We start from the raw sequence: 24,177 nt of genomic DNA on the forward strand, positions 1-24,177 counted from the left end.
TCACAGTACTTTTCCAAATGCTATTTCCTTTTTGTGGTTAGTGCTTTGAAAGAAGAACCACGTTTTGATAAAAAAAAAATTCAAACAGAACCGAATCCTAACTGACCTTTGATATTCTTCATGCCTTTTTTCGATAAGGGTTTCTGGGGGGTTTTTTGTCTTTTTTTTTTTGCTATCAGTCATTATAAAAGAATATCATGCATATTGAATTCCTTTGACCTCAAGTATCATCTTCACTGTGAGGAACTTTTCTTATCTTTCATTATTACCTCTTCTTTAACTCAAATTACTCGGAAGAAAATGTTTAATTACACACATAAACCCCAGTAATTTGAACTTATCAAAGGATACGGTCCATTGAAATGCGGACTTGATTTAAAAAAAAAACAAACGCAATAAAATATTTACTAATCTGCTTTTATTCCAAAGTTTACGTTTTATCCAAGCCTGTACATTGAAAGCTTTATTCTTTATTTTAACACAAAAAATTGACAGTTTTATTTTATATAATAATAGTTAAAGAAATAATGACTTGCACATTAACATAAAAAGTACTCATCTAAGACTGCATTTGAAGTCCGTGATTTTTTTTCTCTATGAACACTCCAGCTCAGCATAAACAACATTTTGAAGCTCAATTTACTAAACACTCTGGAAGACAAACTAGTGTAACAGGATACAAATATATATATATGGAAGCCCTTCAATTGTAGCAGCACACTATTCTGTAAGTAAATAAAATGGAATTTTAACATTATTTTCTGTAACTATGCATCATTCACAAGTTTTGCAAATTTGGGGTATCAAGGACTAAACCAAAAATAAAGGGAAAAAAATTAAAAAAAAAAAACAAAAACATTTTCACTGATATTCGCAATTTTAAAAATTAATATACCTCTTTGTATAAGGTAACAATACTCACGTTTGATTATTAACTTGGCTTTAATTTATTATTAACTGAAATAAGAAAAAAAAAATCAAAGATGAATCGATCTTCTTAATTCTATTACAAATGCTTTTTAGAGAAAAAAATTGATATTCTATGCACACATATGCTTAACAGTTCTTACCAATATAACTGGTCGTTTTCTTTATTGTACAGTCTGGCTCCTGTCAAAAGAAAAGAAACAAAGAGCTTGAGAATACGAAAACCCATCTTTAACATTTCTGAATCAACCTTGGAAAGGAGTGAAATTATTCTGAAAGAATATAAATGTTTGATGAAACCACTTGAAACGTGCATTCTTTTTCCCCCTGAATTTATTTGTGATTTTCAAAAGAGGGCTAGTATTTTGTTAATTAGGTGGCTCATCTAATATTTATTTTTCTTTGTCCTTTAAATTGCCTTAAAGTACATATGTTGCAGGGCGTGTTCTGGCATTAAACTAAAACCATCATTCATTGCAGATTTGATGAAGTTATTTTTCGTACAGTATACATGTACTTTTTTTCATTTTTATAAGATTTTGAATTCCTTTGTCTAATTATCATAAAAATAATGCACTTATAAAAAACATTGGAATTTTTGTTGATTAGGAAGAGTTTAAGACATTATTTAACCATAAGAAAACTACTATTTGCCTAATTTCACTGCTAGTAAAATTTACTAAAACAGTTGTTAGGGATAAATTTTAGACAAAAAAAGCCATTTTCTTACATTCTAAAAAAAACTTTATACAAGTTTATCAATATGTGAAGGATAACAATTCAAAACTTGGGATTTTTAAAATGTTACTGACCATAATATATGCTAGAATAATTTTCACAGCAATTCATTTATTAGATAAGTAAGAATTGCTTTATCATCCAAATAAAGTTCAGAGTGTTTTCTTTTTTATTCAGTTAATTTTAAAGTGGCTTTTGTTTGCTTTAATTACATTTACCAAAATAAATCTGGATTTGTTGCTTTAACTTACCTCTTTTATTGGGATGTTGGTCCGCACTAAACGTCTATTATCTGGCTGCACTGGTCTAAAATTGTTCTCCATGAGCGGATCTCCTATTCCATTTCCTCTTGTTAGTTCCCGAAGTTTTTCTAACTGTTAAGAAAAAAAAGTTTTATGACTTATGTTGGCTTAACAGAATATAAATACAAAAGACAGACACGGGAATTCTAGTAAGTACTTGTATTTTTTGTATGTTTCCTTCAAAATTGGGTTCATTACTAATCATATTTGATAGATTCATATCTTCATATGATTTTAAAGTTTGAAAATTCTTCCATAAGAAATAATTTAATATGATAAAATATCTTGATTCATATGGAGAAAACAAACAAACAAATCTATTTTGTTGCAGTGACTTTTTATAAGTCTCGTGTTTGCTAGAAATTAAAATGATACAGAATCAGTCTAACAAGTTTTTTGCCATTACCTGGTAACTGGAAATATACATAGGTCTGTTAAGTATGACCCAAGTGACTGTCTCTTGGCAACCAGGCTGTGTTAGAGACCCTTCATATGTCATGTAGGTCATGGTGGTTGGCAAAATTTCGGACACGGAAAATTTATAAAGATCTGTAGACAATCCTGCAACAACAAAATGTGAACAAATTCATTTATCTTTTATGTAATCATTTACTCAAATAAAATGTGTACAAATTCATTTAACATTTATGTAATTATTTGCTCTTTTGGAGGTATTTTTTAAGACATGAATTTTTAACAAGACGCCCATGGGCCACATCGCTCACCTGAGTAGCTTCGACCATGCTGTTCTTTACCAAATTTCCCCTTTGTAATACATATTATGACCCCACCCTACCACATGGGTCATAATTTGGACAATTTAAAATCTACACTACCCCAGAATGCTCCCACATAAGTTTCAGATTTTCTGGCCCGGTAGTTCCTGAGAAGAAGATTTTTAAAGTTTTTTATTATATATTTTTTTTTTGCCATTCCTTGTGGTAACTTACCCCCGCGGTCATGATTTGAACAATTTAAAATCTACACTACCACAGGATGCTTCCACAAAAGTTTCAGCTTTTCTGGCCCAGTGGTTCTTGAGAAGATTTTAATTTTTTTTTTTAAATATTTCAATGTAAAACTTTGATTCCTTATTGTGGCCCTGCCCTATCCCCGGGGTTCATGATTTGAACAATTTAGAAATCTACACTACACCAGAATGCTTCCACATAAGTTTCAGCTTTTCTGGCCCAGTGGTTCTTGAGAAGATTTTTTAATGAGGCCACACCATTTTTGTCTTTTCTTGATTATCTCCCCTTGTGGAAGGACTTGGCTCTTCATTTTAAAAATTAAAACTTCCCGTTACCCAAGGATGCTTTGTACCAAGTTTTAAAACCTTTTGAAGAAGTCAAAAATGTGAAAAGTTTTTCGCACAGAGACAAAGTTTTGAGCTAAAAAGTACCTTTACTATTGAGTTTTGTTGCTGCTCTCACCAAAACACTAAAATGCTGATTTCCAAGATCTTTTAACTGAAAATTAATCAAAAACTTGTGGTGGATGTGTTAGATTCTACATAAGTACGAAGAAAAAGACTTTGAAAAATGAAAATGTAAACTACTCACAGCTGCCAATATTGCCACCACAGCAATTCCATACGGAGACTTTTTGGCGTGTGTCACATTTGCATATAACTCTGAATTATAGGCTAAAAGTTGTATCTAGGAAAGATATTAATATACAAATCTATAAAAATACAAGCATTGATGTTATTTTTAGCTCATTGTGACGTCATAGAAAATTATATTACCTTACCTCCGCAGGGAAAGACTTTCCCGCCACTTGATGTTCAGAGCCTTTGTTGTCTTCTGTACCTAGGTGAAGTTTGATTTGGAAAACTGAGTATCTGTACGATAGAGGCCCTCCCGTAATATTTAACCGATGACCGTGTGTTTTATTCAAGGAAACTCTTATGTCGTGTCCTGTATTCATCAATACACCATCTATCTAAATATAGAATTAAAAATATTTTTTTCAAAATTATTGTGATTTTCTTTAATGAGACAAATTAAATCTGACTTTTAAAAAGAGTATATTTCTTCATTGGCAGTTTTAGCTGTGCACAGAGAATACCCACTTTAGAACGTTTATTTTTCCCTATTGATTTTGATGGAACCTTTGATGTGATCGTCTCTAAAATATGTCGCATTAAAGCATATGGATTGTGAGAAATGTAAGGATTTCAGGAGAACCAACACTTATGATGAACAATATACGTTAATTTTAATAGATGCATGACAAAACGCCCTTGAATTTAAAATGAAATGGAATACTATAGTAGCTTTGTAGTATGATTAATCATGCTTGCTATTATTATTGCGTTTGTTCTTTTTCATTGATTCGTGCAAAAGTACAAACTTCTTTTAATCAACAATTAATTAAATACAGTCATCCCTTTGGAACTATAAAACTATTACCATAATACTTCATAATAAACAATTAAAGAGCGATTCAAATGTCACCTCTAGACTTTGTCTTGTCGATAATATTTACACTGTATCATGAAGCATCATGTGTGGTTATGTTTTGTTAGCCTAGCTCACCTTTTCGTTTGTAATGTTAAGGGACTGGAGATTGGGATCAAATACAATACTGGCCGGATTGATGTCAATGGGAGACTGGAAGCGGCCTTTATCACACAGTTCCCACTCCGTGTTGTACGATCCCCAGCGGGAGGGACCTGTAATTATAGACAATGAAATTATTACGAAAGAAACATTAATCGACATAAGATCATGCAATTCGAACACACACACACCCCAAAAATAATCCCCATTAATAAACAAATAAATTAAATTATACAATCAGCAGATAGATTAGTTCATATTTTTGATGAGAATCATAAAAACCTTCCCGGAAAGTCATATGAAAATAAAGATTTGAAGCAAAGTTGTGTTATTGTATTTCGGCTCTTGTTTTAAAGTGGCAAGCTGAAGCTAGCTGAAATATCGAAATGCAAGAATTTAAAGTTTTCATAAATTAATAAAACTTCAACCCTTGAAAGAACTTATACATCGTATAATACAAAAAAGCGTTTTCTGAAATATACTCTAATAAACTAGATTTTGAAAATACTTGTCGACTTGAAAAAGGAATTCACAACAGTCACATTCTTAAATTTATATCACTCCATTTTTTAATGAGAAACTTTTTGAATAGGCCTCATTTTATCTACGTAATCGTTGATTATTATCATTTATTTATAGACAGTACACGAAAGTATGCACTAAGGTTCCGATATGTCTGATACGCATCCAATAGCAGCAGGGTTTGTGCATGTTTATTCCTTTGGGTCCATTTACCGAATTGTTTTGATTTTACTTATTCAAACAAAAACTAATTTGATAATGGCGTTAATTCACTGTGACAAGAGTTAAAGTTAGTCAAATTAAATGTTGTTGCTTTTAAAAATGCTTCCTGGAGCCTTCAAAGATGCCTTACGAAAAAAATCAAGTTAAATAGATCTGGACTCTAAATATGCTTAACCTTTCATATGTAAAGTACAATAAAGAAGAGCAAAAGGTTTTTTTACTTTGTTGTTTACTACCGTATCTTTAAAAAGAAAATTCCTCCAGTAAAGTACACATAGATACGCATCGAAAATATACAAATAACAATTAAATTTTTACGTGGACTAAAATAATTAGCTGATAGCTGAGATTTGTTTGTAATTCTCAAAATTGATTTTTTTTTTTTTATTTTGAAAAAAACTAAAGCACATTGTTTCGCCTAAAAACTTTTATCTAAAGGGATTCATCTTCCAAGTGATAAAATATAGAATGACAAAAATACATTGTTATTATAATACATTTTGAATTATTTGTTAAAATCCGAATTCCCTACTGATCAGTTCAAGTAATTGTGCAATAGTAAAATCAATTTCCAATGATTAATGAATTTTTAGTCACAATTTAAATAAAGAACTCGAGTCATTTTGATAAATATATCTTGGTTCACTATCAATTTCAATTTTCCACGAATAGAACTGCAATACAATAATAATTTTTAAATGATTAATAAAGTTGATTTAGAGAAGGAAAAAACAATTGGACGAATAGAAATTGAAATCCAACACTGGTGTTGTGGAGGTACATTTGGGAGAGTGAAATTCCCTTACTGGAATCAATCGTTGATAAAAAAAAAAAGCTTCATTTCTACAAATCACATCGAATGCATTAACGGAAGCAGTTATCGACATACTCCTGGCCATCTTTTGGTCTCCAAACTTATGTAACAGCCCGTGGTCGGTGTAATCCCTGTTTTTGTGTATGATCTTTGAAGGATTTCTTTTGAAAATGATCTTGCAGGCGTTACACCGTTTATAGATTTGTCTTTACTATCATATTACTCCATTAGCATGCGATTTGTTCGAGGATTTTAATCAATGAAGCATACATTTTAGAGAGTCACATTGTTATCTCACATAAACGACTTGTTATGAAGTTATCAAATAGGGCTGAGTTTTTTTGTTGCTGACACTTTGTATAGACAGAATTTTACAAATGTATAAAGCAGAACAAATTCAACCAGATTTTTATCTTTATAACAGTTTAATGTGAGAACAGAATAAAGAGTCAATTTCGGAAATTTGTTGTTAATGACTGAATGTTAGGACCATGAGTTCAAATGGATGAGGAAATACCAGTAGTACAGTACACATGATATTGCCAAGAACATATACATACTGCTTAGAATGGTTTTTCATTGAAATCATACATGGATATAATACAACTGATTTCCAAAATATAGAAGGATGGAGTGCAAAATGTATGCAGTGAATATATAGGATAACAGGTAACACTATATAAGCAGTATGAGAGCATTTCTTAGCATTTCTTTTTCCTCACAACAACTTCCACAGGTGTTCCTCAGGTTATACTTTTTATGTACAGTTGTTATTGTAAACCTAAAATTTTCATAAAAGTTAAACTAACAACAAAACTTTATCAAATGCATGCGATGACTTCAACTTTCCAATCGTCAACTTCCCCTACTTAAGTAGCAATATACCTTTATCAGCTGCATATGGGATTTAAGTCTCTCAGCTGATTTGATACGCAAGAGCATGTTCTACCTATGAACAATTTCTACAACGAGGAAATCTATTGACAAAAAAGTTGATCAAACAAGGATATCAAGAGCATCATTTTAAAAGTTTATGGTCTATACAAGGACCATGTCAACAAATACAACGTATCTTTAAGTCAAATGCTGATGAATGTTTTTCATACTAATTGTTGGGCCATCATTTACACACTGAATTGTCTACGGATTTTCCCGTTTTTCTAGATCGATGACAAGGAGCATACAGCTCGGTCGGTAGTGGGTACTTTCTCCTCCATGGCATCTAATTCCGCCTCTAATTTTAAGACGTCTGTGCTTACTCTGCTCTAGAAATGTATTGTCTGAATGGACTTTTGGGCTTCAATGCTATTCGTTATCATTATAGTTTATGACAAGACTCGAGAAGTTTCGTAGTAATATTGGGCAAAACTGCAGTACCAGAAACTTGCTTTAAGTTGTGCTACCTGGTATTTATAAAGAACACAAAAAGCAAACTTGCAATTGAAACAAATAAAGTTAATATTAAAAATACGTAATTACAGTGAGATGTTATAAATATATGTGCCGATTATTCAGGTATTTTTGAATCATATTTCCTGTTCCAAGAATGAAAGCTATTATTACGCTGATGTACAAAATGGCATAGAGCATTTTTAAATATGTATATAGTTTTAAGATGACCTTGTCATAATGAAAGATATAAAACCAATGGGAATTGCCATGAATGTCGATATCTTTAACCAATTTCCTGGCCTAAATTGCGCAAAAATTCAAATAAATAGCACGAAGTCATTGATTACTGACTAAGTAAGTACCTGAAATCAAGTTTTGTATGCCTCTACTTGATATCAGGTGTAATATGTCAATGAAACTGTAATTTGTTGGGATTGCTGTTTGAATAAATGAGACCATTTGTTGATTATGGTTAGAAATAACGTATATTGACTGAAATAAGAAGGTGATTACAATATCAGATATAAAGATTTATGTTTACTGCTTTAAATTATTGAGGGTATTTCGTTTCAGTAGGACACGTGTTTTATTGGTAGATCAATATTAATTTAGACGGAATATGAAGTCATATAGAGCTTATAAAGGAGGATTTTTTTTTTGACAAAAAGAAAACAAACTTGGTAATGAGAGTATTGCCTGTGTCAAGGTGATCTGATTTCTTCTGATCGATTTTCTCGCATCACTTTATATTAGCTAATCTATCATTGGTCTCCTACACTGAATGTTGAAAGAGAAATAAATATGAATATGAGCATGTACATGTTACTTATTCTAATTGACAATAAACTTTCATTCTCAACAATAAATAATATAACAGGTTACACTGTTTAGGGCACAATGTTAGTAATTAATCCATGTCAGGAATTTTATACAAAAGAAGACTTTAAATAGCCTTTGATCATTTGTCGATCTGATTTCTGTATTAGAAAAGCAATTTGCACTATGTTATTCTAGCCTAATTTAGTAAATTTAGAAAATTGCTATTTCCGTAGAGATACGATATTTCAAAGTTTCATTTCCAGTGCACTAAAGATAGTGTATCCGGACGCCAATTCAGCTCTTTTTTGACAAAGTCATGATCCTATCCACTTCATACTCTTGCTGACATGATAACACAAGAAATGATTTTTATTGGGTTTTTCAGTCTTTCTCCTCAATTTTAAATCTATACATCACTTTTCTTCATCAAATTTCTGGTATATCTTTTCCGGAGTATATGGACAATTTAATTATTATTTCCTTTGAAACTTATCCTTCTTTTCTTTAGAGAAAATATGGCTGTTATCTTTCTCAGACAAATATGTCGCTATTATGGTGATGTTCTTGATGCAATACAAAAAAATACCGAAAAAATGAATTCATGCATTTTCTATTGAAGATATTTAACAAACTAGAATTACAGTAATAAACTTGACTATGAAGTATCATTATCAAGTATATAAGAATTAAATGCAATATCTTTGCTACCTATATAAGGATCTGTACATGTGATCTGTTATTATCCTCAACATCAGGCTTTGAGCTAAGGAGAGAAGAGGATCAGAAACCCTTGGTGAGTGAAGATGTTAACACAATAAAATACCACAGAGTCTGACACATCTGTTTCATATTTGGATATATTACTTGAAAAAGACTGTAATGGTAATCTAACAACCAAGTTCTATGATAAACGTGATGACTTTAACTTTTCTATCGTCAACTTCCCTTTCTTATGCAGCAATGTACTTTCATCACAAAGTTTATATATTTCAGTTGATTCGATACGCAAGAGCATGCTCTACGTATGATCAATTTCTAAAACGAGGTTAATTATTGACAAACAAGTTGATGAGACAAGAATTTTAGCAGTTTCGTTTAAAGATCATTTCGTAAGTTCTATGGTCGATACAATGACCTTGTCAGCAAATACATTTTATCATTTGAGTCAAATGCTGACTGAAGTTTTCATACTAATTGTTAGTCCATTATTTATACAATTAATTGACGACGGATTTTTTCGTTATTATCCGATCATGACAAGTAGCACATGTGACCGGTCGGCAGGGGATGCTCACTCCTTCATGGCACCTGATCCCACCCCTGATGTTTTGGAGGTCCGTGTTTGCTCTGCTTCTATTTTGTATTGTTTTATGGAGTTTTGATCTTGAATACTATTCGTTATCTCCATATGTTTTATTTACTGCAGTAAGTAAGATTTTATGTATTTGTTTTGATTAATGATATAAATTGATTGTTTTTTCTTTGGACTTTCTCTACATCTCCTGTTAGTGTGAAAATCAATGTTTTAATAAACAATACCAAATTATAGAAGAGGGGATTCTTTACTTTTTTATGTCAGTTTGGTTTATTATTAACGATTTACTTGTTTGTTTGAAAATTTTGATCGATATAGTTAACTAGTTTACTTTTTCATTCAGTGAAATAGTTCATATTATTATGCCTTTAGAAAATAACACTTTACTTAAAGTTTATTTGCATAGTCATTTAACCAAAACACCATTCAAATTGTGTGCACGGTTGCTCATCTTACTGAAAATTTTGGACTAAGACAGTAAATTCTTTAATTGGACACAATGCGAAATTTTCTCGTTAAGGTCAATATGTTTTTAAATGGCTTATTCTAAGGAAGAATCTAGACATTTTATGTAATTATCAGTTATATTCAACGAAATTAGAAGATTGGTGTTATACAAATACAGCCTTTTCATACATAGACTGTAGAGAAAACACACAAAAACACAGGTCGGTGTGTTTTCTCTAACTACATTGTACATGTATTATTTGGGAATTGATCTCATCAAAAGGCCACATTTGTTTACATTTGTTTCAGTTTTTATCAAGTAATGAAAAATATATTAAATACATGTATCAATGTTTCTAATACTCAATTGTTTCTCACATATTAGTCATTGATACGTCAAACTTAAGCTTAATTCAGAAATTCTGGTGTAAGATTTTGACCATTTGTTCATTTGTTTGTTTTTTTTTTTTTTTTGTTTTGTTTTGTTTTTTTGCTTTAATCTTGAACAAAAGAAGGGTAAAAAGGTTTCTCAATATATGAAGCAGTTTAATTTATGAACGAAAATAACTGAAAATTTTTAATAGCAAAAACTATGGACCGAAAAATTAATAACAAATAAGACATAACCCTTAATGCAACTGTCATGTTCTAAATTTTGAATTTACCGGGTGGGAATAAAACAGTTGTCATGTTCCAAATGTTTTATTTACTCCCACCCGGTAAATTCAAAATTTCGAACATGACACAACAGTTAAATAGTAATGTATGAAACAGCATGTACAAATTACAAAGGGAAAACTCATCTACTGGGCTATTTAATGAAATGAAATAAGAATCTTTTTTGGAAACTCCCAGTACCAAAGAAATCGCCTTTAAGATGGCAAGTGGTCATCGCACCACACGCACAAGGCTCATTTTGCCATCATCAGTCACCACTGCTTTCATATGTCCATTTTCCGCACCAAGCGAACAACTCTATTACACGGAATCAAATCCGTTTTCCGTCTCTGTAAGCAGAATCATTGGGAGTATAAGCTGATATTGATCATTATTCGCCTCCCTGCTCTCTCTTCGCAGGTCAAGGGAGACAATCTCATTACCACAATCAATTGCTCTACCTAATTGTCTCCTAATATTACAGAGATAGACTATCAGACATGGTTTTATCGGTATCTAACTACGTTTTGCTAACATGCCAAGACCTAGTTGAGTTTCATATTCAAAATTTTCTCTTTCGAGATTTATTTTCTGAAATTGTTCCTTTAATATTTTTCATATCTACTTTTATCCCTTGGAAAATTCATACCCTTTTGGTCATTTTCAAAAACACAAATTGGACTTCAAGAAACACGTGTGGAGGAAGTAGCTAGTCATCGTCTTAACTTAGCAGAAAAAATGTCGCCAAAAAATTCAAATCCAGGAAATCCTACAAAACTGAATCTGGATGAAAATAGACTTCTGATTATCAGCATACATATTACATGGTGTTTCTTATGGTGCATTTCTACAGATTTCATAAAATTCTTTAAAATTCAGTTCGGAGATAAAATCTGGAGACAACATCTCCTGAGTTGCTCATATATCACAAAGTCCCCTGAAGACTGGACATTCGATAATGGAAGTCTCAATCAGACTTGTCAGGGTCTACATCAACTTGTGTCATAGAATCTCTTCCCAGACATGGTAAATCAAAGTCCTTGAAATGCCTATGTCCCACCCGAGACTAACTCTTGGATCTTTATGGTTTCCTTGATAGATATAATTACTGAACAGCAGTCTTGTACAGCGATGTTATAGAAGAAGCCAAATTAACCACGAGTGAAACATACTGGTGAAATATACAACTGCCATTCACTTCGATTCACATCTCCTGCATAATTCAATAAATCCGTCACTGAAAGACGCATTTCCATCAGCAAAACAAATTTACTTACAGAAAGTACAGTAAATACTTATAAAGTAAGAAGTACTTAAGCACTGAAATACTAGTATAGGTTCTAAGTCCCCAGAAAAGGATTATCAAGAGGTAAATTTAGATCTGTATTAACCTATCGGCTGAGAGTACTGAACGAACTACTATTTCAAATAAAGAAAGCATTGACATATAAATGATTAATATTGCCCTTAGTCTGTAATGATGTTTTCTGCAGTATTTGTCGGTTAATATTACTTCATTGAATGAAATTAATTGCAGCAGCCTCTCTTTTGGGACAAATGCAAAGTTTTTCGTATGAGATATGTGTAAATTTGACCATATGATACCCTATACAGAGGAATCAAACCGAATATTTTCATCTTTTAAACGCAATGTTTCTTGTAATTAAGGTTATATTAATTAACGAATTAACACTCAGCAAACCTTATCTCTTTATATCTAATATCTCATATGATATTAATTCGTAAAGAAAAACGTAACCATAGAATGTGAAGATTTCTATAGTAATAATTTTATCCTTGTTGATAGAATTATCGATTGAAGGATCGGATACAAGATATTTGTTGGCTATACCTTTAAGAAATCCTCGCCAATCTATATTTTTGCATTATGACCAGTTTAACCTGGATTACAAATATATTTTACTTAATCATGCACTTTTAATACAGTGTATCTAATTTTAAAAAAAGGCAAAACTTTGAAGGCTCTCACAAAGCAGTATTGCAGCCATTATTTTTTTTTAGTCTGACAAAGCAGATTTTATTTGACAATGCTTTCAAGGATGACTTTTTTAAGATTACTATACAATTGTAGAAATAAACCTCGGCACAACTGATAAGCACACCAAAGACATGAATATTTCATACGTAAAAGATTCATTGAAAGTTATGTAAGTAAGGAAATAAAGAACATCGTTATCTGAAAAACTTTCATGGAACGAATTAATCAGAAAAGTGTTTTGCACACCACAAATTTCTTGCGGCAGGACCATAAATAAAATTCTAATCTTTTCTATATACGCAGGTGAACTAACCACATTTTTCACCATCACAGAGAATAAAGAAGTACGGGATTATAGCGATGACACTTATTGCAGGTCATCAGACAATGTCTGAATGTCACGCACACAGTGAGTACAAAGCTATCAATGAATCACAGCAAGAGAGTTAATATGCAAGTCACAATATGTTAGAGTTAATTTTCTTACCGGAAATTCCGTCATAGGTCCACCATTCGTCCCACATTGAGCTGACAACTGAAAATACAAATATCAAAAGATAAGTGTAAAATTTACATTTGTTGGTTCAAAGTCTAGAAATGTTGAAAACAGCAATACATCGCATTGGAGACTTTTAATAATATTTTTTATTGAGAATTCAGCATGACCTGAGATAATGTGACAATTTCTCACAATGAGTAATGAATACAAAAATGTCATCACTGCGTTCAGCTTTGCTATACTTGGTAGGAATGCATTTCAAAATGATTAAAAATTTCAAAGTAAGGGAACTTAACAATTCTACAACAAAGACATGAGGTTCAAACGTTTTGCAATTTATGCTAAAGTTGTTATGTAAAGGTATTATTATATCTGGAAGTTAATTGTCATCTGTATAATATATTTTTATCTGAAACTCAGTTTAAAGAAGCAAAATCTTTAGGGAATAATTATTTGACTTTTTTCTCAATTTCGAATGTATTTCAAAACATTTTTTACAAAATAAAGATTGGTACATTTCCTCATCACCATTTGTAATATTTTCCTCTTAATGCACGGCCATTACAACAAATCGCATTCCATTTAAGTGGAATGGTTATCGTTTGTTCTAATAATTATAAAAAAGACCTCTTCTGTGCCCTATAAAAATGATTTATGTCAATTCAAAACAGATAATTGTAAATCAAGCATTTTGCAAGGCTCTAATTTTTTTTACCCTAAGTACTGTAAGTTGTTACCGACACCTATCTCATAACAGGGTTTCAGTGCTTTAAAGTCAGATAAATGTTTTTCTCCTATTATCAGTGCATTAAGATGTTTTGCCAATAAACAGAGTTGCGCGTTATTAATTGTTTTATAATTTAACAAGTAACCGATTCCTAAAATGTGCAAAACGATACGAGATTCCAGTTTCTCTGTTCAATTATCTTCAATGCATGGCTGCTCTATCAGGTGTAAGCGGCAGGGCTTTAACCAATTCAGAGATCTCTGATACTATGTCATGAAAAAAGGAATACTCAAACAAATCAACAGTACTAGTAACCAAAATTTATTTCACATTGTTAATATGTATCTGAAATACACTAGATTATATTCATACTGCATGTTGGCTGTGCAATGTACCTGGGTTCTAAATACAGGGTATATATTGCAGAGGCCAGTAAATGATCTACCAAGCCCTTTCCTTACTGTTCATAAAATACTGACATCCACCGAAGCATGAATAATCAACAAGCAAATTCAAGGAATTGTGGTCCCCCGCTTTCGGTGTCTTTGTGGGTGAGATGTCAGTTTTTATGACATATTGTGCGTAATATGAACATCCTATCATATGTCATTTATTTCATTTATTATATTAAATCATCACTGAACTCCAAGGTCAAGGTCAAAGGGTCAAAGTTTTTTGGTATTCAATGAAAGGTCTTCTCACAAGCATTACATATGTAAAGTATGAAAACCCTAGCCCTTACCATTCAAAAGTTATGGCCAAGGCTAAAGTTTTTTTTATAAGTACGAAAAATTTCCAAGGTCAAAAGGTCAAGTTTATTGGTATCCAATGAAAGGTCTTATCACAAAGAATATATATGTGAAATATGAAAGTCCTAGTATCTACCATTCAAAAGTTATGGCCAAAGTAAAAGTTTGGAATTTTTGTGTAAAACTGGGTCAAACTCCAAGGTCAAGGTCAATATGTCAAAATTGGTGGTACCCAAAAAAGGTCTTGCCACAAAGAATACATATGTGAAAAATGAAAGCCCTAGCATCGTCAGTTCAAAAGTTGTGACCAAGGTCAATGTTCTTGAAAAAAAGACTTACTCAAAGGTCAAGGTCAAAGGGTCAAAGTTCATGGTATCTTATGAAAGGACTTCTTACAAGGATTACATATGTGAAGTACGAAAACCCTAGCCCTTACCGTTCAGAAGTTATGGTCAAGGTGAATGTTTTTTTATAAGTGCGAAAATCTCCATGGTCAAGGTCAAAAGGTCAAGGTTGTTGCTATCCAATGAAAGGTCTTGCCACAAAGAATATATATGTGAAATATGAAAGTCCTAGTTTCTACCATTCAAAAGATATGACCAAAGTAAAAGTTAGGATTTTTTGTGTAAAAGTGGGTCAAACTCAAAGGTCAAGGTCAAAAGGTCAAATTTGGTGGTAGCCAAAGAAAGGTCTTGTCACAAGGAATATACTTGTGAAATATGAGCTCAGCTAAATCAAAAATTATGGGCAAGGTTAAAGTTTTTGTGACGGACTGACAGACGGACAGCTAGACAGACTGACGGACAGACGAATGAGATTTAATGTCCCCTCGCTTTCGCGAAAGCGGGGGACAATAACATCAAAACATATGTTCATTCAACATCAAATTAAAGACGTGTAAGGGATGACTTAAATTTTTTCATTTCAAATTTTCCTCACTTTTAAAGACTACTGATAGAAAGAAGAAGACACAGAGCATCCAACAATGGTGTTTATAGTCTGCCACTCAGTATGTTGAAAATGCTGTGTTTATTATAATGAAATTATTTTCCTATATACAGTGTATATACTATAGTACATTAACGCTCGTTCCATACCAATTGACATATAGACATGTTGCATACCAGTTGTTTCTAACCATTCAGAAAACACTCGGTTTCTTTCTTATATTCTGTTTGTATTGATTGACTCAATTTATTATTTCTTAAAAATCATTTCCATCTTAATGAATTTAAAATTACAAAAGAGACAGGAAATAAAATAATAGTATAAGTTATCTTTAACATAGAATTTAATCAATCGGCCTACATATTCCGAAAAAAAAAATCACAAAAAACATTTAAAAAATAGAGCTTTCTATTAGTCTAAAGTGCGTTTCAAATGTACTGCAAATTAATTAGTTCATTTATCAATTAAGTCTGACATTACAAGGAAAGTATCTTGCTTTAGCTTAAGCCATCTCTGTAGCAGACTGGAGCACTAGGGTACGGTTATAATCCCCCTTCTACGACATAGCCACTTATCTTTGTGGGTCATGCGTCTACTTATTAGTAATTTTATGTGCAATTGACTGTTCTCAAAGTTTTCTGCTAATCCAAAAAACTAATGAAAATGGACTTTGAGAGACATTCAATGTTTAATCAAACGCTGAAAAAGTAATCGTTGTTACGTAAATTTTCAACAAATTGAGAATAGAACAAACAAAGTTAATATGCGTTCAATTGCCCAGAAAGTAATTTTGATTTTTGTCAATTTTCCCTTTCGTTTGGATCAATAATTTTTATGTTTACTTTCAAACAAAAGACAAAGTAAAAGGAGTTCTATTTCTAAACTGATATCAATTATGTAATCCATGTGGATTATCTATACTGTGTGGCTTTATTGGCATGGATCAATGTTTTGCTCAAAACTAAATGGGAAAATCGGTTTTTAACACCTAATATCATACTTCATTTTAGAAATCAGAAATGATAATTTTTCTTTCATTTTAATGCCATAGCCAAATCCTAACATCTGATTTATGAAATCTATTCTTCAAGACACTGTTCATGCAATTGTTTAATTGACTATGAAATAGAGTTTAAATGCATCCTTCATCTACGGAAAAGACTTTTATACATTTGCAAAGAGCTGCTAGTGGGAATAGAAAATAAAAATATAACAGACAAGCATATTTTAAGTTTTAACAACAGAGAACAGATCATTCTAATATTGACTAATTTCTTTAGCTTTTTTATTCCTGAAATGATCGAGACGTATGTTTTTGAAATTCTTAAGACCTTTTAATTTTTTTTTTTAAAGTTCACTTTTTATTTTTTACTTTCCCTAGTAGGCCTAGGATCGTTACTCGTCACACCTTAGACATTAACAAAGGTAGTGTTTCCTTTCGCCAAGTACATGACATTAGAAGTGAAAGTCACGGATTTGAGACCTTATAAACCAAGGTCCCGTGTCACGTTAGGCTTTGGCACCTTAAAGAATCCTCACTGCTCAATGACTCCGAGTGCCTAGTAGGGGTCTAAAGAAGTCCCCAATGGTGGACGACTTTAAATGAGTGAAAATTTTCCAAATAGACCGTGAAACAACAAACATTCAATCAACCAATCAATTAAAATTTGGAATCGTATTGCATTCTTTTTTGTTATAGAAATTCGATGCGTTTTTTATATATAAATTTTGAAAGTTTACAAATACTCTAGAGCATATTAACATGATAAAGAGTATACTTTCTGTCAGATATTTCCTAGTCAAGAGAAAATATACGATTAACGTAGCAGCAATGAAAACCAGATTGCTTTGTTTGAGCTATGGGTATCCAATTCCTGCTGACATATTATGTAATTTGCAGTCTTTGGCGTGATCTATCGAATTGGTTCGTAGTAACACTGTTACCGACACCTCTTATATCTTCATACAAAATTCTCATTTTAAAGCAGCACTATTGTCTTAGAAATTATGAACTTGAAGAATATTCGATACAGAAACTCCAATTTTCTTCTGAAAAATTGTATGTGGGATTGAAAGTTTGCACAACTCATTATAAGAAAAAAAAATTATCAAAAATATATTTTAGGAACCACAGCCATTACTTGTTCTTTGACATCTTTGCAACTTCCATATTCAAAGCAAGCAAAGCAACTTGTAATTAGAAATTAATGACAAATTTGTGATTAAGAAGTACTTTTCTAGAAAGGCTATTGGAAGACCCTAGCACACAATATCCATGTAATTATCATTTAAGAAAATGGTACTTAGTATGCTCTTTAGAACCTTTTTTTGTTAAGTTTGAAGATTAAAATCCACTTTGTTTTAATTGAATCATGATGGAGTTTGGAAACTAATAATTTTCTATCTTTCTAATTTCAGTGAGCTGTTTCACTGCCAAAACATTGTTTGCACAGTCAGACAAAAATTTTTTTCCCCAACTAAGATTGAAATGTCTAGCGACGCGAATTTTTTTTTTTTAAATCGAAGAGAAAAAAAACTCTTCAAATGTTATTGATTTTTGCATCTCAAAGACAATTAGTAATAATTACTTGATGTAATTGATTTTCAGGTAAATTTGTCAAACTATGCTCTTCAAAGACCTCCCCTTACTTAATAGCTCGTAAACTTCTCTCTAATTGCTTATCAAGTACTAATCGGAAACAAGTTTACCAAATACTTGCAGGAACATTTATTAACCATAAATATCCCTGCATGCTGAGCTACTTCTTTTGTTGTTTCGTAATTGTTACTTTTGTTCTTTTGTCTCAGAATCAATATTACCACAGTGCTCTTAACGGAAACTTTTTCAGGTAAACCGTTGTATTCCTTTTTCTTTTCTCAGCCAAAAAAATTATTTCAAAGACATTTTTACTCAACCATATTAACACTTTGTTACCTCAAATAAATTGCATAATTTTTTTTTAACCCTGCGTCAACATGGGCGTCAATCATGATGCCATACCTGTTAGCTCTCTGTCGAAATTTGCAGGTCTCAACTATATAGACAATTTGCCCTTTTAGTTCAGTAAATTTTAAGTTTCATATTGTTGAATTCCCATTAGGAAAATATTAATAAACTAACTTATTAAAATATATTATAAGGAAAGCTCTGCTAAAGTTTCCTTTGCTTTTCTTCATCTACATAGTTGTTTTCAAATTTCTCTTTCGTCAAATTAAAATCATTCCCGAGAAGAGATGTATCAGTACTTGGACTATAACTCAAAATTGTCAACCATTTTATATAGCTCTGTCCTCTGCGGAGTCCCGCAACGATGAAATCCACGACTGGGATACTGAGCTAATTAAACATCTGTTACCATAAACGTACCCTGCTAATTGATCACAATAGCCCTAGCATACCCCTTTTCTGAAACAATAACTTTTATAAAAAGAGAACATGTTTCAGATTTGGCGCTTAAGTTGGAAAAAAACCTAAAAGTCAGCAGGTTTTGTTAGTGCTGAAACCATAAAAGTTGTTGTTAAATTACAAGAGACCTAATGGCAAGGGTCTATAGGAAGTCAATAGTGCCCGAGCATGACCGCCAAATGGTAGACATTCTGGTCATAAACCTGTGTTTATGTGAATTTGGCGTGTTTTCCTATGGTTTAATTTGAATTGGTCACAATTAAAGATAGCCGGATAATGACTTTCTATTGAATTTCTAGATTCCAAGATATCAATCCTTTGTTTCGAATTGCCTGTGTCAAAAAGACCATTTTATACAACTGTCGAGAAATAACCACGTATTCCGAATATCCATTTCCAATAACAACTAAATATAAATGTAGTCTTCATTTGAAACTATCGGGTACAAATTTTTAGTATATTAATGAAAGAAATAAGGATGAAGAGCTAATTCATTTTTAAACAACAAAAACTTGTCTTCTGTTTTGTCAAAACATGTGAATAGATTGGTTTCTTTGTTAATTTAAGTTGAAACGTCTTTTCGAGATTTTTTCACTCATTTGCCATTGTAGGGCTACAAACTTAGACATATATTCGGCACTTACATCCTTTAAGCAGTGAGGAATCTTTTTCGTGCCAGTACCTGCTGCGACACTGGACTTCGATTTATACGGTCTCAACCGAGGAACCGGTCTCACCGTCCTAAAGTGGGTTCGAACCGCCTCCTTATTCAGCCACTTTATAACAAACGATCTAGCCACTGCTTAAACCGCTGCATCACGCGGGCGACCATGTTTGATAGAATTACACCTATTGAAAAGCATTCTTGCAAGAGATAATTTTCTATAGGGTGTGAATTTAAATTAATAACAGATTAAGCTTGATTAGTGGAGAATGCGTACCAAAAAAAAATCTCTCATGGTTCAAAAGTTATAGTGACAAAAAAAAAAAAGAACCTGATTAGTGGAGTATGCATACCAAATATGAAGTCTCTATCTTTCATGGTTCAAAAGTTATGGCAAAGGTTAAAGTTTGCAGAAAAAAGCTATTTTAGCATGTAGGCCACAGTTAAGGTCACAAGGTCATTGACCTTGGTGTCTTTTGAAAGACCTTAATTAGTGGAGTAAGCATACCAAATATGAAGTCTCAATGGTTCAAAAGTTATGGTGAATTAATCAACAGCAAAAGATGCTTTAACTTTATTTTGTTTGCTGTGCTTCTAATTCAATGTTTTATGTCTCAGCTACAACTGGTTCATTTACCCAGCGGTGATAAAAATTTAATTTCTTCACTCTTGTGAATATTTATTACATTGTATGAAATATTCCACCAATAATATGTCAAGAGATGTGGCCCATATCCCAAGAGTAGAAGCAAACCAGATCACTCAAAATACAGAAACTTCAGAGTGATAGAGAGTAAATCAAAACGTTATCTCTCTGATAAGAGCCAAGGATAACTGAATAATTTATCAGATTTTGATTTCGTGCTCATAGAGCCCAAAGTTCATCTAGTAATAAAAAGTATTTCTATTTCGTGATAAAGGTTAGTACGGATTTTTTGGACGAATTTTAGTACTCGGTCAGGCTTAAATCCCGAGGTACTCCGATGAAGGCTAGCGATACTTACCGCCATCAGCACGTCTCACTGACCTTTCCGTAAGTCCTGTTCAGACTGTGGACTACTTGATGGCGTTATCGTCTTGGGTAATGTGACTACAACGCCGCGAATTTCCCGCGAGATTTCATCATATCCTAATCCGTAATGGACGCGTCGCTATGAACACGACCATTACATCGAAATGAGCCTTTAGGGGACTATTTATTTAACTAATGATAATGATCCTTATGTAGGTATAATTGGATGGTGTAAGTATTCGATATATCAATAAACAGGCATAAACAGATAAAGAGTCCTATTCTTTGACGAGAAACATCTTGCTCCACGGATTACGGAACCGTATAGTCTAAATACATGTACGTATTTCAATAAAGAGAAATTTTACAAGTTTTTAATCTTCATTAAGACTATAAAACATGTGTTTGTTGTACTTTCTTATTAATTCCTAAAAATCAAATGTTTAAAAATCAATTATGTTATTTCATCGGCCAGTTTAATTGTTCGAACTGAAGGAAACATTGCTTTATTTTTTTAAAAAGACTTTCATAGGTTTGGTTTGTCTTGAAACATATATGTATTCGCCTCTTAGTCTCCAAACATAATTATACATGTAGATACTATTCCAGCTGTCTATCAAATATCTATTGATACCGAGAAATCATACTTAACAAGGTCCCCGCTGTATCTGATATACATCAACAACTCAATTGGGAGCATAAACTTATATTAATTGTCACAATACAATACTATGTTTGACATATACTTGATTTTGATATAGCCGACTTCTGTTTTATGCGTCTTCGAACCAGACTCGCAGGTTTTCTTCTATTGAATTAGAGAATGTAGAAGGCAAGGGTAACATGGGTAACATAAGTTGATTGGAAATCAAGACAGGCGATCGATGGCGATACAATGTTCCAATTAGGATGTTATTGACCCGATAAAATACAAACTGTCGTTGATTATCTGAGAAAACAGAAGTCTGTTGAAACAGATGGTTGTCGACAATAATAAGCGATGAGGAAGATCGGAAGAGGTCGTCGTGAACTTCTGTGTGAATCAACAATACAAAATCAGTGTCGTGTGAAACGGAGGCGACAAAATTTTAATTTTAAACTGATTGAAAACATTTTAAAAGTGATTGTTAGCGAAGATACCGTTCTCTATTTAAGGAGACAATAATGTGAATTAGAAAAAAAAACAACAACCCAGTGACAAGAGAAATCCATTATTTAAGGAAATTTTGTGCTGGATTTCATTCGATTTGCATTCTTTGTAAATTTAAAGCAGGACACTTAAGAGGAGAAAACATTACATCTCTTTTAACATGCTTTAATGCGACATGGTTGACAAATAAACACTTGAGCTAAAAGCGTTTTAGTTTGCGCTATTCGGAATGCGCCAATGGACGTCTTCAATTATTCTACTTAAAGATCATTGCAATTCCCACGTATCTGAATGGTTAATCTGTCAATGAGGGTGAAAGAAAAGGTGTTTCTGTTGTTTATCGATACATATATTTTACAGAGCTGGTAACCAAAAAAATTGAAGTCTGCTCAACAATTAATGCAACGGTTACAATATTCTACGTAAGCATTTACAGAATACGTGTGAAGATACGTGCATGTAATGTAATTGGACTGGAAGTAAAATAGAAAACGAAAGAAATAGTATTCAAAGGTTTTGTCAAAGACATTTTAGGTTTAAATACCTCCCCCTTCCTTAATTAAGAACATTTTGAAAAATTAGGTTATTTACATACCTGTTAAGTCTTGTAACACACAAAGTAAGGCACACAGAACACGGCTAAACATGGTGCTGGACAAAGTCTCTATACCTTACAATTGGTATTCCTGGGATGACATATAAGTAAAACTTTTTGGAAAACTGTTCGTGATTAGAGCAAAGTTAATCCACGATTTGACAAACAGCCCTTCCTGCTCTCTCTCTTGTCTTCCGCTGTTGATAATTATGGAACAGGGAATTCAATCATTAATTTTTAAACAGTGAATATATAATAAATTATTTCTATCTTGTCCTGGGTTGATTAGTATGAACACGTAAATGGAATAACTTTTTGTCGATAAACTTCACATTTCAAGTGAGGTTTTACTATTTACACCCTGCCTGTTCCGTATTGGTTGTTTATGTCGCGTGCTTTTTGCTGATACTTTAACGTCAACGCAGCAGTCCACAGGAAAAATATAATCGACTAAGTTAAGGGCTACATCAAAACTATCCTTTATAGTATTTCTTGATCAACAGGGTCGATGTCAACTTTATAATTACGAAGGAGGCGGGGTCTATTTGTCCCCAAGAATATCTAAGGTTGAAGCCAGCATGTTAGGTTTTGTAATTGATCATTATGTTGCTTTGATAAAAGAGATGTTTTTCAATGTAATGTCTGTCTTAAAGCTATCTTATCGAACTTGCTTTTGAAGGAATAGAGAAGAAGATTAGGAAATAAAAAAGCAACTGGTGGGATAAATTACTTAAGTTGCAGTGACAGATGATTTTATTTGGTAATACAGTTTCTTTGGTCGGATACTTTAGATGCTTTAGGAAATTGTTTAAAAGTTTCGGAAAGTGATTGACAATGCATGTTGGCATTGTTATTTACAATGACATTTATAGCCAGACCCAAATAAAACAATTTTCGCTCGCTATAAAGAAACCCACCATGTATCTTTTTTGCTGAAATTACGAAGTATATCTAGTATTGCTTTCTCTTGATAACAAGCTAATTCAGAGAATTTGTGTCATCCATTCGAGAAATAGATAGGTTGGAGGTAGAAAGAAAATAAATGCAGATGTAGAAAGAAAATAGACCAACATTAACCTTTCAACTTATTTTTGAGGTGTTTTTTAAGAAAACGTAATTGAAGTTTCATTACAAAAGCGTACAGAGTACTAAATTCATCGCCTGAAATCTATGTTTGCTCTGCATAAATTTCTGGCCTCTTGGCCTCAAAATCGACAAGGATTTTTATTTATTATCTTAAATCGCTGATTTGTTCACCCACCTTCTTTGATTAAAAAATGGCTCAGGGGACTTCAGTTCTCATCTGGTGTCTGCTTTTTGCAAACTGTAAACTTCTAATCTTGACCTTTTGACCTAAAAAATCTGAAAACGAAAGTGTTACACACAGACAAAATGTATAAAATTGTGACCTTCACATTTGATCTTTTCACCAAAAAATTTATTGTATTCTTCTTTAGGCGTAAGAATTTGTAGTTATAGAATTTCATTGCAAAATCTCAAACACACTTTATGTGATATCGTCTTTATAAGGGAGGAATATTCAAAAGAGAAATGGCTAGAATCAAAATGTTTTCCTTTGTTAAATGTTGCATTTTAAAAAAAGAAATAAACCACGTATCATAAAATTGACAACGTATTTGTTTTTGTTTGGGCGTTTAAACATTTTTGGCCACAGCTCTTTAAGGGAACAACGATTAATCTCTTTCAAC

At 32.3% G+C, this 24,177-nt stretch overlaps 1 protein-coding gene across 1 annotated transcript; it reads right to left on the reverse strand.

The window, feature by feature from the left end:
• Nucleotides 1-400: 400 nt before the first annotated feature.
• LOC134231652 (carbonic anhydrase-related protein 10-like) lies at nt 401-22,904 on the reverse strand. The gene is made up of 11 exons (XM_062713638.1): nt 22,469-22,904; nt 13,206-13,253; nt 4,508-4,644; nt 3,720-3,911; nt 3,530-3,625; nt 3,370-3,436; nt 2,374-2,528; nt 1,917-2,039; nt 1,071-1,110; nt 923-957; nt 401-725 (listed from the first exon to the last, which is right to left on the reverse strand). Exons 1-10 carry the CDS (start codon nt 22,518-22,520, stop codon nt 932-934), a joined length of 936 nt encoding a protein of 311 aa, XP_062569622.1. The 5' UTR covers nt 22,521-22,904; the 3' UTR covers nt 401-725; nt 923-931.
• Nucleotides 22,905-24,177: the final 1,273 nt, after the last annotated feature.

Source organism: Saccostrea cucullata, unplaced genomic scaffold (assembly GCF_032062105.1).
Source record: "Saccostrea cucullata isolate Sc308-1 unplaced genomic scaffold, CSIRO_AGI_Scuc_v1 ctg89, whole genome shotgun sequence".
NCBI lineage: Eukaryota > Metazoa > Mollusca > Bivalvia > Ostreida > Ostreidae > Saccostrea > Saccostrea cuccullata.